The sequence below is a fragment of the Plecotus auritus genome (assembly GCF_963455305.1).
Source record: "Plecotus auritus genome assembly, chromosome: 1".
NCBI classification, from domain to species: Eukaryota; Metazoa; Chordata; class Mammalia; order Chiroptera; family Vespertilionidae; genus Plecotus; species Plecotus auritus.
In genome coordinates this window covers 192,510,399-192,528,417 of record NC_137770.1, presented here as the reverse complement: position 1 = coordinate 192,528,417, position 18,019 = coordinate 192,510,399, and the positions used below count along the sequence as shown (strand labels likewise).

Sequence of the window (18,019 nt, the reverse complement as noted above, 5' to 3'; positions counted from 1 at the left end):
CAGAGGAGGTTTTGGGGTGGGGGGCTGTAAGAGATCAACTGAAGGACTTGTATGCATGCATATAAGCATAACCAATGGATAAAAGACACTGGGGGGGGGCAGGTAAAGGCATGTACTGGGGGGAAGTGGAGGGTGGGGGGAGGTCAATGGGGGAAAAAAAAGAGACATATGTACTACTATTTTTTTTTTTTTTTTTTTTTTTTTTTACAGAGAGGAAGGGAGAGAGATAGAGTGTTAGAAACATCGATGAGAGAAAGACATCGATCAGCCGCCTCCTGCACACCTCCCACTGGGGATGTGCCCGCAACCAAGGTACATGCCCCTGACTGGAATCGAACCCGGGACCCTTGAGTCCACAGGCCGATGCTCTATCCACTGAGCCAAACCAGCTATGGCTGTACTACTATTTTTAATACTTCAAACAATTAAAAAATAAAATAAAAAAATAAAATATATATATATATGTTTTTTAAATTAATTTTTAGAGAAAGAGGAAGGTGGGGAGATAGAGAAAAGTATCAATGATGAGAGAGAATCATCAATCGGCTGCCTCCTGCATGCCCCCTATTAGAGATCAAGCCCGCAACCCAGGCATGTGCCCTGATCAGGAATCAAACCAGTGACCTTTGGTTGCATGGGATAATGCTCAACCAACTGAACCACACTGTCCAGAGCAGTACACAAATCTTACATACTCCTGGAGCAGAGCAAACCTTACTAGGGGAGAGTGCAATCCTTGGTGGTATTACCTGACCAAGTGCAAGGCCTTCTGCCAAAACTAAAAATAAAGTGAAATTTGAAAGTATAAAAATATACCAGATGAGAAGAGTCAACTGTAGGAATGACTCAACTCCAAAGATTCTCATTAAAGAGTTTCAGGTGCACCAAGAAACCAATTACAGACCTGGCCAGATGGCTGGGTTGGTTGGAGCATCGTCCAAGGCACCAAAAGTTTGCAGGATCGATTCTTGGGCAGGGCATATACCTAAGCTGCTGGTTCGATCCCCAGTCAGGGCACAAACAGGAGGCAACCAATCAATGTTTCTCTTTCACACTGATATTTCTCTCTCTCTCTAAGAAAGAAAGAAAAAAGGAAGGAAAGGAGGGAGGGAGGGAGAAACTAATTATGGCATGACTAGATTCTTGTATTTAACCTTTGAAAAGAAAAATAATAAACTATATAGTACTTTCTCTGAAACAAGAGGATGGTTTACATGGCATCTGTCAAAGGAGGGTTTCAATTACATTCTTCAGAAAAGATGCCTGGGTCCTGGCTGGGTGGCTCATTTGGTTGGAGTGTCTTCCCATGCACCAAAAGGTGGTGGCTCCATACCATTGGGGAACATATGGGAGATAATCGATGGATGTTTCCCCTCCCCCTCATCTCTCCCTCTCTTCCTCCCTTCCACTCTCTCTAAAAGTCAATAAAAACATATCCTCGGGTGAGGATTAAAAAAAAAAGATTCCTGATTCATAAATAAAAACAGCCAGTTGAGTGGGGTGGTAAAGAGTAAAAACAGATGCAATTACTTCACAATGACCAGTAACTTTTTCCAGCAATATTTTACATTCCTCCTTTCCTGTTATGTTAACAGAGCAAACTTTTTTTTTTAAATATATTTTATTGATTTTTCACAGAGAGGAAGGGAGAGGGATAGAGAGTTAGAAACATCGATGAGAGAGAAACATCGACCAGCTGCCTCCTGCACACCTCCCACTGGGGATGTGCCCGCAATCAAGGTACATGCCCTTGACCGGAATCGAACCCGGGACCCCCCAGTCCACAGGCCGACGCTCTATCCACTGAGCCAAACCGGTTTTGGCAACAGAGCAAACTTCTTAACATAATTTACTTTTCCACAGAGCAGTGTTCTTCAACAGTGCACTACTGGCATTTGGGCAAAATAAATCTTTATTTTCAGGACTATACCCTGAAATGCAGGCTACTTTGTATCTGTATATATTCCAAAAAGCCCACAGAGGACAGACTGGGTAGTACTGACCTTCAGCTGAGAACCACTATAGAGTTTATTTTTATTGAAAATCAATAAACTGGTGCTCTGATTTGCATACTTCCGCGTATAATGATCAAGAAGTTATGAACTGGTAAAGCAGCTAATGAGATTCCAAGCTGTGATGACAAAACTAAGGCACAGGCATACCTCAGAGATATTGCAGATTTGGTTCCAGACCACTGCAAGCGAGTTATAATCTTTTTGCTTGTGGAGGGTTTTGCCTTTAATTTGTGAAAAAACAAAAAAAAACAAAAACAAAAACAAAAACAAACAAACAAAAACCTCAACATCTGTGAAGCACAGTAAAGCTAGGTGCAATAAAACGAGGTAGGCCTGTATTGCTCTCTGAGCCTTGCTTGGGAGGCCAGAAGGTCTTCCTCAAATGAGGGCCCTTGGGCCAACTATACATATTTTCAAATTACAATAGAAAAGCAATCTCTCAATTTTCAAGTGAAATTTTATAGTAGGCTCTTTCTAACGAGATTTTCAAAAGATGGCTACATTATTTTCCCCAGCCAGCATCTCACCTCATAGCATTCACAGTAGTTTTTAAGACATCCTGAGCGTTTGCAATTACATCCTTTGCTGTGACGTCGATCTGATTCTCCCTCCTTTCCTTTTCCTATTTTAGGCTTAAAAGCTTCTGGATTTCTGTCAAGGCATGCCTATCAAAACAGAGCACATACCAAGTGATGTTAAATCACAGGAAATTAAATTTAAATACTGCGAAGGGGAATTAATTTTCCTTGTAAAACAAAGAGTTCCACATAAAACAGGTGAAAACTAAAATTTTTGTTAAATGAAATAAAAAATAATCACCTTTATTGCTTTTTGTCTTTCATTTTCATGTTCCAAATTATTATAACAATTAGTACAATTGCAGTTGTTGCAAAATTCACCATTTGCAAAGCAATCACAATATCTGGAATATAAAAGTTGGTGTAAGTTATATTGAAAAAGTCATTATTAAAATAAATAAAACTATAAATTATCTGATTTAATAGCATTATATACATGATAAAACATTTTAGAAATGTAGTCAGAGCTACCTAGTTAGAGTTAACATATATTATCAACTACATGATAAAGCTCAAAATTAAAGTCACTGGCTCCTAGAATTTTACTTTAGAAACTTAGTTCCAGTAGTAACAGCTGTCAACACTAGAGCTACATGATTTTGTGTGCCCCCTAAGTAAGTTATTTCAAAATCACAAAAAAGGAGAAATATGGGTTATATTCTGTTAGTGGAACCTGCTTGCTTGAACTACGGCCATGCTTCTTTGGATTCTAAACTCCCACATGACCAATGCTTTTCATTTAATTGTTTCATGTCAAATCTCTTAGTTCAGTACTAATAAGCAAATTAACCATCCAATAATTTTAAAACTACTCAGAGTATCACCTCATTCAAGAGACCAAATGACCAAGATCATAAATAAGATCAAATTTATTATTAATGAGGACAGAGACTATGTCTCTCTCCTGCTGCTGTTTCCCTAACTCCTACTCCTGTGCCTCATCTATGGTAAAGACCCTACAATTATTTTTTTCTGAATGAATGAAACAGTATTTTCACACTATCATACTCTCAAACATTCACACTTGTTTCTTTAAATTACTTAGACTTGTGGAATTGGTCTATAAAGAAATTTTAGTTAACTACATTTATTTTTAAGAGCATTTTTAGGTATATCAAATGAGGAAACAGTAGCAAAAAGACTTACAATTTCAAACACAGCGATTTTGTACAATTACAGGGCTTTCTGGGCCGACTGGCAGATTCTGATGGGATTATACTATACAGACACACACAAAAAGATACACATTTTAATCAGTTAAAAGTATTCAAAATTAGTAAAGTCCCTGACCTGTAAATTCCTCCTAAGACAAAGCTTTAACAAATGTATAAATCTATATATATAAACGCCTAATATGCAAATTGTCCCCTCGGGAGTTTGACTGGGAGATTGGGAGTTCGACTGCTCGCTATGATGTGCACTGACCACTAAGGGGCAGTGCAGAATGAAGAAAGGCCCCAGCTGGCAGCTGAAAGGCCCCTAATTGGCCCTGATCGCCAGCCAGACCTAAGGACCCTACCCGTGTACAAATTTCATGCACCAGGCCTCTAGTCTCTAATAAAAGTTTGCTATGTTGTTCCATTCACATTAAGTTCAAAAGCAAGTTGTAACATGAAAACAGGCAGAGAGTCAAGATATGAGGTGGGGTGGGGGATATTATCAGCCCTGGCCGGTGTGGCTCAATTGGTTGGGCATGATCCCTGTGCACCAAAAGGTTGCCAGTTTGATTCCTGGTCAGGGCACATGCCCAAGTTGCAGGCTCGATCCCCAATGGGGGGGTGTGCACTCTCACATCACTGTTTCTCTCTCTCTTCTCCCTTCCTCTCTCTCTCAAAGTCAATAAAAAAATCCTAAAAAAAAATAAAAAATAGGTTGAAACCAGTTTGGCTCAATGGATACAGTGTCGGCCTGTGGACTGAAATGTCCCGGGTTCGATTCTGGTCAGGGTCATGTACCTTGGTTGCGGGCGCATCCCCAGTCGGGGGTGTGCGGGAGGCAGCTGATTGATGTTTCTCTCTCATCGATGTTTCTGACTCTCTATCCCTCTCCCTTCCTCTCTGTAAAAAATCAATAAAATATATTTTTAAAAAAATAGGACATTATCAATAACTTCTACAGAACATTCCACAAAAAATACTCTTCCTTCAGAGAACTAAAGTTTAAATGGTCCCAAAACTTTTCAGACTTAATTATAAAAGGTAGTGAGTAGAAAACAGTGCGTGGGGTTGGAATTTTGGAGGGGAGGGAGAGGTAGACTAGTTCCATCCAACACTGCAAAGGCAACAAACAACAGATTAAAAAAAAAAAAAAAAAGCAAGGACCCAACATAACAATTTAAAAACCAATATCCTTTAAAAAATATATTCAGGATGGGAAAAGGAGAAAAGAGGGAGGACAGAGAAAGAATAAAGCATGTAGCCCTGACCAGTTTGGCTCAGTGCATAGAGCATCAGCCTGCAGACTGAAAGGTCCCGGGTTCGATTCCAGTCAGGGGCATGTGCCTTGGTTGCGGGCACGTCCCCAGTGGGAGGTGTGCAGGAGGCAGCGGATCAATGTTTCTCTCTCATCGATATTTCTAGCTCTCTATCCTTCTCCCTTCCTCTCTGTAAAAAATCAATAAAATATATTTAAAAAAAAAAAAGAATAAAGCATGTAGAAAAATTAGTATATCCAAGAAAAAGAAAGTTGGGACTTCTCTCTCTCTCTCTTTTTTTTTTTTTGATGAGCTACTAATCCTATCTAATAAAAGAGTAATATGCAAATTAACCATCACTCCGCTACACCCACAAGCCACTCCCACCAGCCAATCAGGAGTGAATATGCAAATAAACCCAACCAAGATGGCTACGGCCACAGAGAACAGAAGGAGGCTTGGGTTTCCCCGGCAATGGAGGAAGCCAAACTTTCCGCCTGCCCTTGCGGGCCTAGGCCTCCACTCAAGGCTACAAAGTTTCAATGATAGAAGATACATAAACCCAAACAGAAATGGCGGCAGCCACGGAGCTGGAAAGAGCAGGCTAGGGTTCCCGCAGCAATGGAGGAAGCCAAGCTTTCCGCACACCCTGGCCGGCCCAGGCTTCTGCTTAAGGCTACAAAGTTTCAATTATAGAAGATACATAAATCCCAACAGAAATGGCTGCCGCCACGGAGCAAGCAGAAGGCTTGGCTCTGCTCCAGGCTACAAAGTTTCAATTGTAGAAGATAAATAAACCCCAGATACCAGGGCCTCCACTTGGGTCGCCAGGGGGATGTGACCGGCCTGCAAACCACCACAGGCCCCTCGCCCAGGCCACTCCACGCCCCAAGGGAACCCCCACCCTGATCCGGGACACCCTTCAGGGCAAACCAGCTGGCCCCCACCCATGTACCAGGCCTCTATCCTATCTAATAAAAGAGTAATATGCAGATTGACCATCACTCCAACACACAAGATGGCTGCCCCCATGTGGTCAAAGATCCTGACCCCATGTGGACACAAGATGGCCACCACAAGATGACCAGCAAGGGAGGGCAGTTGGGAGGGACCAGGTCTCCAAGGGAGGGCAATTGGGGGCAATCAAGCCTGCAGGGGAGGGCAGTTAGGGGTGACCAAGCAGGCAGAGGAGGGAACTTGGGGGCAACCAGGCCTGTAGGGAAAGGCAGTTGGGAAGGACCCAGGCCTGCAGGGGAGAGCAGTTGAGGGGGACCAGGCCTGCAGGGAAGGGCAGTTAGGGGTGACCAGGCCTGCAGGGGAGGGCAGTTAGGTGCAAACAGGCAGGCAGGGGAGCAGTTAGGCATCAAACACGCTGGCAGGGGAGTAGTTAGGGGGTGATCAGGCTGGCAGGCAGAAGCGGTTAGGGGCAATCAGGAAGGCAGGCAGGCGAGCAGTTGGGAGCCAGCAGTCCTGGATTGTGAGAGGGATGTCCGACTGCCCGTTTAGGCCCGATCCCACCAGACATCCCTCGAGGGATCCCAGATTGGAGAGGGTGCAGGCTGGGCTGAGGGACACACACCCCCGTGCACGAATTTCGTGCACCGGGCCTCTAGTATATTTAATACATGAAAATAAATACATGATTCTTAAAATTTAAAAAGTCCACCCACATATCACCAAGAACGCCCCCCTTCACTTCCCCGACACCATGCCTGGAAAACTCCAGAGGCCTCCAGACTCAGCTGGAAACTCATCCTGAGCAGAAAGCTTGGTTTGTAAGGGAGGAGAAGTAAAAATACCATTATTCACACTTGGTGGCAAGACAATTTGTGGGAATGATGGTGAAGGTGCAGGGCCTCTGGGGGAGGGAAGGAACCCTTGGGTTGGTACTGATACAGTGTTGGCTATGACAAAACTAGAATAGGCATCTCAAGGGATGGCCCTCAAATAAGATATTTGGGAGTTCTTTTGACTATCTCACATAGCTTTAAGGGGAAAAAAATAAAATAAATGTATTTTGAAATATATATATTTGATGCTGCATTTAACCTGATCCAACAATTTAACTTACATATTTTCCAAATACTCACCCATTGAATGGAAGCCTTGCCTGGGTCTGGACACCTGATGTACCAGTAAAGTTAGAGTTGCTTGCTATAGACACATATGAAGACTGCTGTAGCTACATGTAAAGAAAGATAATTTTAGACCATATTTATAAAAATGGACAATATTTGCAGATATAATTATCAGTGAGAAGCACAAATTCATTTATTAAAACAGAAAAAATAGAATGAAAAATCTCATGCAAACATACTACCTCAAGGCAGCTTTTCTAAAGATCCAAACTAATATTAGAGGTAAGAACAATGTGAACATTTAAAAGTACAACATGGTACAAATATAATAAATTTTTTCATAGAGGAGTATCTTATTAGAATTAGAAAATTCCCTAAAAGTACTGTAATCTCGTGTAATGGCTAGAAAAATGCAATGTATCTACTTGTAAATAAAACTTACTATATTGATCATTCATCACATTGCAAGTTATAGAAAATGAGAAGTTACATGCACAATAATTAAGTTTCTATTTACACTGATTTCTAAACATAAAAGAGATGCTAATGATAAAAATATTGAACATTAATGGTATTTTAAAATTAGCAGCCACATACCATACTCCAAAGTACATTTCATTAAAGTACAGATAGGTTTCTGTTTCTCCTCTTATAAGCTGAATAAATCAACAATTCAACAGCTTAGAACATGGTACTAATTTGCTTGATTCTTAACTTTATAAATTGTTTTTATTGATTTTAGAGGGAGAGGAAGGGAGAAGAATAGAGAGAGAAAGACTTTGATGAGAGAGAAACATTGACTGGCTGCCTCCTGCACAGGCCCTTCTGAGGATCAAGCCCAAAACCCGGGCGTGTGTCCTGACCAGGAATGGAACCAGTGACCTCTTGGTTCATGGGTCAATGCTCAACCACTGAACAATACAGACTGAGCAAATTTGATTGACTCTGACATGAAAAAGAAACCTTCTGCTTCCTAGAAGCAGCACTCCTAATCCAAGCCAGCCAACTGGATAATCTGTGGCTTTGATCTAAAGATTGACCAAATGAGTCTGGACAGATCACTCAAGACATGTCACCTGGAAATCCATCTAATAGTCTATTTTCCAAGAACAAGTCAGTAGCATTATATTCATAGGTGAAGAAGAGCTTTATTAGGGTCACAGTCCTTTCTGAATTCATTTGGACTCTGATAATTTTAACTTCATCTTATTTTCTCTTATATCTATACTAGAGGCCCGGTGCACAAAATTAGGGCAGGAGCTGGGGGGGGGGGGCCTCAGCCTGGCCTGCACCCTCTCCAATCCGTGACCCCTTGGGGGATGTCCAACTACCGCTGCGGGATGGAGCCTAAGCCAGCAGTCAGACATCCCTCTTGCAATCCAGGGCCACTGGCTCCTAACCACTCACCTGCCTGCCTGATCGCACCTAACTGCCTCTCCTTGCCAGCCTGATCACCCCCTAACTGGTCCCCTGCCAGTCTGGTTACCCCCTAACTGGTCCCCTGCCAGCCTGGTCACCTCCTAACTGCCCCCCTGCTGGCCTGGCTGCCCCCTAACTGCCCTGCTGCCAGCCTGGCCATGCCCTAACTGCTCACCTGCTGGCCTGGCTGCCCCCTAACTGCCCCGCTGCCAGCCTGGCCATGCCCTAACTGCTCACCTGCTGGCCTGGCCGCCCCCTAACTGCCTCTGTCTCAGCCCCTGCCACTGTGGCTTTGTCCGGAAGGAAGTTGGACGTCCAGTTGACCTGGTCTAATTAGCATATTACCCTTTTATTAGTATAGATGATCTTGCCTTCTCATCAACCTGCTCTCAGCTCCAAATTGACTTATATATTTGACTTGTGCTTTATATTTCTCAATGCTAAGAATACACAAAAATAAACTCAGAAGTTTTCATTAACATTTCAAGATTTTGGAAAGAGCTATTTTAATACTAAGTTAGATGGTTTGAGTCATTTTCAGAATGTGACAACGCTAGACATCTTAGACCTAATATCCTTCAGGAAATGCAATGACTTCATTTTTGCCTCATACCTGAGTAACATACTGAGCTGGAAGCACTGCGTAACCCACATTCCCCGTCCCCGGAGCCGGTGCCAGCACCGTGCCTGGCGGCAGGTTAGTGAGGTTTGGCTGGATCTGTGGCAGTGGGGTGGCAGGCATGATGAGCCGTTGCTGTGGCTGGCTAGTAGTAACGATTTGTGAAGTTGGATTAATTGGTTTTGGAACAACCTAAAAAAAAGAAAGATCAAATAATTACAAAAATAAATTTTATAATTTTCCAATTCAGTATACATCTCTTATACTTAAATCTTAACTTTCACCCATGGGTAAGGCATGAAGATGGTGGCTGCGAAGAAGATTAAAAAGCTGCCCAGCCAGTGTGACTTGATGATTGAGTGTCGACCTATGAACCAGGAGGTTAAGGTTTGATTCCTGGTCAGGGCATATGCCCGGAATGCGGGCTCAATTCCCGGTGGGGGGAATGCAGGAGGCAGCTGATCAATGATTCTTTCTCATCATTGATGTTTCTCTTTCTCCCTCTCCCTTCCTCTTTGAAATCAATAAAATATCTATGTATATATTTTTTAAAGTGGCTGGAGTCAATCAACTCTAGGCTATAACTTGTTATGAAAACTGGGAAGAAGCAGCCTCTAAAAATGATCAGACAAGCAAAGTAAAACTGGTCACCCTCGCCAGCAACTGTCCAGCCTTAGGAAATCTGAAATAGAGTGCTACGCCATGTTGGCCAAGCCTGGTGTCCATTACTACAGTGGCAATGACACTGAACTGGGCACAGCATGTGAAGATTATGCACACTGCTATCATTAATCCAGGTGATTCTGCTGTCATTAAAAGCATGCCAGCACAGACTGGTAAAAAGTAAGTCAGGCAAAATTTTTCTTTAATAAAACTGGCCAAAGCTTAATTTTTTAAAAATATCTTAACTTTCAAGGTTAAAAGTAAATTGTCTGTTTGGGAGATACAGAGAAAAGAAGTTATGTGATACTCACTTGTTTGACAGTCTGTGTAAGTGGAACTGACATCCGCACTGGAGTGGTGCTAACCACGGGCTTTGCTTTTTTAAAAAGGGGGGAAAAGTGGACAATTTACTTCCATACAATAATATTTAAAACATTTAAGGTACTTAGCTCTCTCAAGATAGCCTCGTGAAAGAGCTTAAAGAATTCCAACCTGCTTATTTGGAGCAATCCTAAACCATCTACCAAGAAACTTTTATCAAAATTCCTTAACCCATCTACCAGGTAGCTATAGTCACTTTATGAGGGAATGTTTCTCATTTAAAACATTCTTTTAAAAATACTTCAATGTGTATGCAGATGATTTATACATTCACTACTAAATACAGTCAGATGAAACGTTACATAAATACCTGCCATTCAGGAGCTTGGGTAACAGTGCTATTCTGTACTATTTCTAATTGCTGTGTTTGTATTCAAACCAAAGAAAATATCATTCTTGTATAAGTCATTATCTACAAAGTATCTACTAGAAGGTAGTATAGCATGAAGGTTAAGAATACAGTATGTGTGGGCAACCTAGCTGGTTTGGTTCAGTGGATAGAGCATCTGGCCTGCGGACTAAAGGGTCCCAGGTTCAATTCCAGTCAAGGGCATGGCATGTGAAGCAAGCCCGGGTTGCGGGCTCAATACCCAGTAGGGAGCATGCAGGAGGCAGCCAATCAACGATTCTCTCTCATCACTGATGTTTCTATCTCGCTCTCCCTCTCCCTTCCTCTCTGAAATCAATAAAAAAATATTTTTTAAAAATAGGTTTTAAAAAAAGAATATGTGTGGGCTCATAGGTCATCTGACCCTGGAGATTCAAATCCCAATTCTGCTTCTTTCCAACTACTTAAACTCTCTTTGTCTGCATCTCCATCTACAATATGCAGATAGTAACTCCTTTAAAAGGTATAAAGATTAAATATGTTAACTCATAAAAATTTATGAAAATATTGTCCAACAAATAGTTAAGTGCTTAATAAATGTTAGATGCCATTATTGTTATTGTTGTTATTACTACAAACATTACTACTATATAAATGGCATTGTGGACAGCATCCCAGGAAAACTAAAGTACAAGACACCTGCTCAAAGATATTACATTAAGTAGAGCAGATTAGACAATATCCAAATAAAATAAATCCTGTTAAAAAAGGAAGTGCTGTGGGAATTCAAATGAGACAGAACATACATGTGATTGGCAGAGGATGGGAGTATGGAAAGAATGCATTGAGGACACAGTGTCCTGAGACAGGTCCTGACCAGTGGACAGGTTGCAGAGAGGGCACACAGCCTGGAGGAGGACATTCCATGCAGGGACAGAGGCATGAGAAGTGGAGGCTCGATGCTGGGAAGCTGCAAAGCATTTCACAAAAATGTTAGTGAACAGACCAGTTTGGTTGGAACCGAGGGTTAAAGTAGGCAAGCACAAGCAAAAAGGCAGATTGCAGCCATTTTGAAGACCTTGAATGTTAAGGTAGAAGTCTATTTTTAATTCAGTAGGCAATGAGAAGTTTCTAAGAATTCTGAAGTAATACAGAAATACTATTTGGAATAGCACAAAAAGAAACTGTATTTGAAAGCAATGCGTAAAACAGAATGGAGTTGCAAAAAAACAAGAAAAGTTAAAAAGAATGCAACAAATGAGGGTCTAATCTGGGGTGACAGTGCTGGGAATGGAAAGAAGAGAACAGCTGCAGAGACATGACAGAGGTGAAAGGACATGAATTATCCACAATCTGGATGGTAGAATTGCAGGTATAAGGGAAGAAAAGTCTTTGCTAAGCTTTCAAGTGACTGGGAAAATGACAGCTATTAAAACTAAAAATACAAGGATGAGCTGATTTAAAAGGAAAATGAAACCTGACATAGAGAAATGCTATGATAAAATTTAGGACTGGCACTATACCTATTAGGTCCAGGACTGGAGCTGGACCTAAAGAAATACAATGTGTGCTACTATCACCACTTCCATAGTCTAAAAAGGGATTTAGAAAGATAGAAAGAACAGCCCTTCGGTTTTTACTTATGCAAATGATCTAGCCTGGTCTGAAAGGGAAGTTGAGATAATGGGATCTAAACTGCTCTGAACTGTAAAAGGAAAAGAAAAAAAGACTTCCTTTGATAGAAAGGTTGGGAGGATTGATGGCTGAAGAGGAAAAGTTGAGAGTCCTGGAAGAACATTAGAGAACTCAGACCTAAAAGGGAGCAGGCCCCTGCAGCAAGGTGGCAAACCAGGGAGAAGGGGGAAGGAAGACAGTTAATGATGATGACTGCATCTCTCTGAATATACAAAAAAACCACTACACGGTATGCTTAGCAAGGATGAATTTTAAAGTAGATATGAATTATCTATAATAATAAAAGCGTAATATACTAATTAGACTGGACGACCTTCCGGACGAAGCTGGGGCCAGCAGCCGGTGGAAGGCAGGCCTACTCTTGCATGAAGAATTTTGTGCATCAGGCCTCTAGTATCTCAATAAAGTTGCTATACAAAGAGTGTATGACCATGAATTATAGGAGCAGTGACATGATACCTGATTTGAAAGTTTCCCGTTCTTTTTGATTATCCTCGGTTACTTTATCTTTTAGTAAAATTGTAATAACCACTGTTGACTGGTCTCAGCAATACTATAAGGAATTAAAAGCCTGAATTCATGCTTGGGACACAGAAGAGTGGGCTCCCTATACCACTTGCACACAGAGCAGCAATTCTGAAGCGAATCCAACAACTAAAAGAACGCAAGAAGTTCCTAGTGGTCTGTGAAATAATGAGGAAGAGGTGTGAAACTCTGACGATTCTTATTTGGAGAATAAAGAAAGGATAATTGTCCCTGTGCTTGAGCACACACAGAACTAGAAACTTTGGGAACTCTAGGTTTCCATTAGCTTGGCATCTGCATTCTGCATTTTAACTGAAAGCTGGGGAATGAAGAAAACAGAACACTTCTAAATTACCTAGGGAGGGGGGTCATATTAATGTTCTATACCTAAGTGAGCAGTCCCCATCTCTCCTTCTCTTTAACTTTAGAGCAGTCTTGTTTCTACTGCAGTTTTCATAGAAGCTGACATAATCTTTTTGTTTTTAACAGGAATTCTGAACAATCCTTTTAAAAAAGCCCCTTGCAAACTTCAGGAACCATACCTCCAAGTTCTTAAGGCTTTAATTTCTTAAACTGATTTCCTCCTTCACCAAGATGGTAGGAGATTATATTCTAAAAAGGTTGAACAAGCACTCTTTTGGTCTTTCTACAGTGCTGTCTGCCATCCAGCCAACAATTAACAGTATGCAGCCGTTGAATACTGGTTTTTGTATGGCTTTGGTGGGAAAATGTACAAGTTGAGCCCAATTCTCTTTTGCATAGATAAATCACTCTTAGGAAATCAAGCCCTTGGAAAGACATATTGAGCTATAAACTGTCCTAATCCTTTCACACCATTCAATTTTTAAGTAGTTAAATATGGAGAAAGGTTATGTGTGCGGGTCTGTATTTCGGGTGACAGAAAATATTAAACACAAACAGAAAATGGAAGGACTATAAACAGGAATACCCTCCAGAAAAAAATACAACTGAGCAAAATATAAACATATTTTAATGACTTTTTATTAGCAATTACAGATTCAAAATAAGAATGAAAGTGACATACATTTTTACTTATCATTTATACCTTGCCTACTGATCATTTCAACTGATGCAAACTGTATCAAACATCTTCATAGTTTAGAAATAAGATAAATAATTTGGTTCCATCTAAATTTATCTAACTGGCATAAGTGGTAGGCTTTTAAACTAACAATAAAATGGCCAACTGCAAACTGATGAGTAATTATGATTATCTGGTAGCATAGCACACTGTGTACCAACTTCTAGCAGAATGAAATACTATAGTCATATACAACTGATTCTATTTCACTGCTTCCTAATTCAAACTGTCAGCTGAAATGCCATAATTAATCAGATCAGCAAGAAAAGGACTGATGTTTTTTAATAATGTTCAAAGCATTAGCATTAATTACTATTTTAAAAAACGATTACTAACCTTGCTGAAGAGGCTGAGTGTTTGTACTGGGATTCTGACTAACTGGCTGGGTTGAGCTACTGGCTGTTGTGGCAGTAACAAGTCGGACATAATGAAACTTGCTTCCAGGCACTTGGATCTGCTGGACATTTGGAGCAGTTGCCAGAGGAATAATTGTCTTAAATTGTGATGTGCTCACACCTCCAACAGTGATGGTCTGCACAGCTGATTTCACTGCCTATTAAAAATACAATATGGTTATCATTAATCTGGTATTTAACTTTACTACACCTTTTAATGTAAGACAATCACTCAAGTAAAAGCATGTTCCTGTAGTTCATCAAACACTGTTGAAAGGACAACCTGTTCAAAGAGAAATGAAAAGAACAGTAATGAATACAGGAGTGATACCACAATTAATGACTTTTGTCTTCCATCTCTTAATCGTTACCTTCCTTGAAAATCCAGGTCAGATAACTTGCTATGAAAAAGTTATTACTTAAATTACAAAAAGTTATACAATTTTGTTCATATCAGGTAAAATGTATAAGAAAAAGATTATTATAAAACTCCAAGAATTAAGCTCCATATTCAACACAAGAAAAAAGGATAAAGATACTTGGCTTTATCACTACCCACCAAATTAACTGACAAATTTCATTTTCCCATGTTCTAAAGGAAAAAGAAATCCAAAAGAAAGCCCTCTTTAAGTCTAGTCATTTCTGAAAGGCTTAGAACATTCCACAGATACAAATGTACCTACTAACATATGGGTAGGACTCCAAATTTAATACATAATTACACCAACTTTGGTTGTCTAGAGAAACTAATTTTGGGTGGGTGGTTCAGATATGAGTCAATATAATCATTTTTAATTTTCTCCTTCAGTTTGACAAAAAGCAATGTGACTTCCTAAAAAGCTAAGTGAAACATTAGAGGCAGAAGAAAACTAACGTCTTTTAAGTTTCTCCAATCAATGTTGTTTAGCCAATATATAATAGACTGTCATACAAAGCAAAGGTCCTGACAAGATTCTCCAACTACTTCTGTAGAATTATTTTATAAAGAACTAGTGGCCTGGTGCACAAAATTCGTGCACGGGAGGGAGGGACGGTGTTCCTCAGCCCAGCCTGCACCCTCTCCAATCTGGGACCCCTCGAAGGATGTTCTACTGCCGGTTTACAGGGATCAGGCCTAAACCAGCAGTCGGACATCCCTCTCACAATCTGGAACTGCTGGCTCCAGCCGCTCACCTGCCTGTCTGCCTGCCTGATTGCCCCGAACCACTCTGCCTGCCAGCCTGCTCGCCCCCAACTGCCCCCTGCCGCCAGCCTGCTCTTAATCATTACCACTCTGCCTGCCAGCCTGCTCGCCCCCAAATTCCCCCGCCAGCCTGATCACCCCCAACTGCCCCCGCTGCTGGCCTGCTTGCCCCCACCTCCCCTCCTGCTGGCCTGCTCAACTGCCCCCCCCCCCCCCCCCGCTGCCTGATCACCTCCAACTGACCCCCACTGACGGCCTGCTCACCCACAACTGGACCCCTGCTGGTCTGCTTATCCCAACGGCCCCTGCTGTCCCATCCTGGCCTGATCACCCCCGCCTCCTGGTGACCCAAGGTCCCAGCCCCTCCTTTTGTTCTTTTTTTTTTTTTTTCCAGCGCCTCCTTGAGCAGAGGCCAGGGCCGGCTGGAAGCAAGTATCTAGGATTTATTTATCTTCTATAATTGAAACTTTGTAGCCTTGAGCAGAGGCCAGGGCCAGCCAGGGCGGGCGGGAAGCTTGGCTTCCTCCATTGCCGGGGGCAACCCAAGCCTCCTGCTTGCTCCAGCTCCGTGGCTGCCACCATTTTTTGTTGGGATTTATTTATCTTCTATAATTGAAACTTTGTAGCCTTGAGCAGAGGCCAGGCAGCCAGGAAGCTTGGCTTCCTCCATTGCCAGGGCAACCCAAGCCTCCTGTTTGCTCCAGTTCCGTGGCCGGCCGCCAATTGGTTGGGTTAATTTGCATACTTGCTCCTGATTGGCTGGTGGGTGTGGCTAGGCATAGCAGAGTGATGGTTAATTTGAAGGTTTCTCTTTTAATAGTGTAAATTACATCCCCACCTATTCTTCAAAAATCCCTTATGCAAAAGGGTAATTAACATGATGGAGACTTATATTCATTATATGAATAATAATTTATAAAAAATAATTCTGAAGAATTTGAACATTTCTTTAAAAGCCTAGGAAATTAAAAAAAAAGAGAATGTCATTTAGTTTGGAAACTCTACAGGTGACAGTCAAAGATTATTTCAGCATCAAATAATTCACATGTTACCATTAGGCGGAGGTACCACAAAGCAGATTTAAAATAAAGATGAGAGATAATAGCCATAACAGTCAGTAAGTAAATGAAAATATAAAGCTTAAGGGATAAAATGTGTACATATGGAAGCTACTAAAAAATCAAGCAACCTGTAAGACAAATATGTACAATGGTGTAAGACATACTCTATCCTTGCTCTATCAGCTCAAAATGGGGGTGGGTGGGTGGGGAATACTACCTTAAGCAACAAGGTGCCTCAAACTTAACAGTTAAGTGTATTAATAATATCATATGTACACAAGACAGTATTTAAAAAAAAAAACCACAACTGTAGTCTGGCTGGCATGGCTCAGTGGTTGAGCATCGACCTGTGAACCAGAAGGTCATGATTCGATTCCTGGTCAAGGCACATGCCCGGGTTTGGGCTTGATCTCCAGTGTAGGGCATGCAGGAGGCAGCCAATCAATGATTCTCTCTCATCATTGATGTTTCTATCTCTCTCTCCCTCTCCCTTCCTCTCTGAAATTAATAAAAATATGTCTATCCTAATACAAGATAAATATGTAAATTGACCATCACTTTGCGACACAGCCAATCAGGAGTGAGTATGCAAATTAATCCAACAAAGATGGCAGCGGCCCCGTCGTCCGGCTGCTCCGGGCCACTCAGCAGCGCGCCTCCTCAGGGCCTCCCTGCCGTGCTCCACACCTGTCAACTGTCCTGCAGACTCCCTGTGGCCCAGCCCCAGACTTCAGAGGCAGCCCTCTGGTGCCTGAGGTCGTAGCTCCTGGTATCTGGCGTCTCCCTCTACCCTACCTCTGCCCCGCTGCTCTGGTAAACAAAACCCTAGCATTGGAGCAGTCCCGCGGGCAGAGACACGCACAGAAGCTCGCTCAGTGCACAGTTAGCGCGCCCCAGGCCAGCCAAGGGGTGATGGTGGCGGCCATGGCGACAGCGGCAGGTGGCTCAGCTTTGTTTTGAATAGATAAAAGAGGCCACCTACACAGTAACCCAAATGATCAGATCTCCCTCCTTCCTATCCTGCCAAATCAAGAGGGGAGGCAGGCGGGCAGGAGGCAGAGGGCGGAGGAGGAAGAGAATGAGGAAGGGGACCAGTTGCATCCCACTTTCACAATGGGAAAGTGAAACGAAATAGCGCACCCAACCTCTCAGTTCTTCCTGCTTGCCTCGCTCCCCCTACCTTTTCCCCTCCGCGCCTCCCCAGGAGCGCCAGCGCTCCACAGAGGAACTCTCCTGAGAAGGAGGGTGAGGAGGAAGCAGCACCAGAGCACGCAGGGCTTGCCACCGCCCCCGCTGCTGCACAGGCTGCCGGAGCGAGCCCGCCAGGTGCTGGCAGCCAGGGGAAGGAAGGCCTATTCTTGCATGAATCTTCATGCATTAGGCTTCTAGTTTAAAAATAAAAAAAACCTTAAGTAAGATTATCTAATTTATATCTAGCAACCACTTTAGAAGCTAGACATAGCATGGCACAAGTACAGGGTTTAGTTAAACTTACACAGTACTGTGTACCTTTTTCTGACTATTTTCAACTTTTCTTTTTTTTTTTTTTAAATAAGTCTTTATT

General features: G+C 42.1%; 1 protein-coding gene across 4 annotated transcripts in view; it reads right to left on the bottom strand.

The window, feature by feature from the left end:
• The window catches only part of LIN54 (lin-54 DREAM MuvB core complex component), a 68,259-nt gene that overhangs the window by 10,138 nt on the left and 40,102 nt on the right, over window positions 1-18,019 (bottom strand). For all 4 annotated transcript variants that reach the window (XM_080675134.1, XM_080675136.1, XM_080675137.1 and 1 more), the window contains exons 5-11: window positions 14,153-14,369; window positions 10,097-10,161; window positions 9,117-9,314; window positions 7,097-7,188; window positions 3,740-3,811; window positions 2,835-2,937; window positions 2,543-2,680 (exon numbers count right to left, since the gene is read on the bottom strand). In XM_080675134.1, coding sequence (XP_080531260.1) covers window positions 2,543-2,680; window positions 2,835-2,937; window positions 3,740-3,811; window positions 7,097-7,188; window positions 9,117-9,314; window positions 10,097-10,161; window positions 14,153-14,369 — 885 coding nt within the window. The remainder of the gene's footprint in view (window positions 1-2,542; window positions 2,681-2,834; window positions 2,938-3,739; window positions 3,812-7,096; window positions 7,189-9,116; window positions 9,315-10,096; window positions 10,162-14,152; window positions 14,370-18,019) is intronic.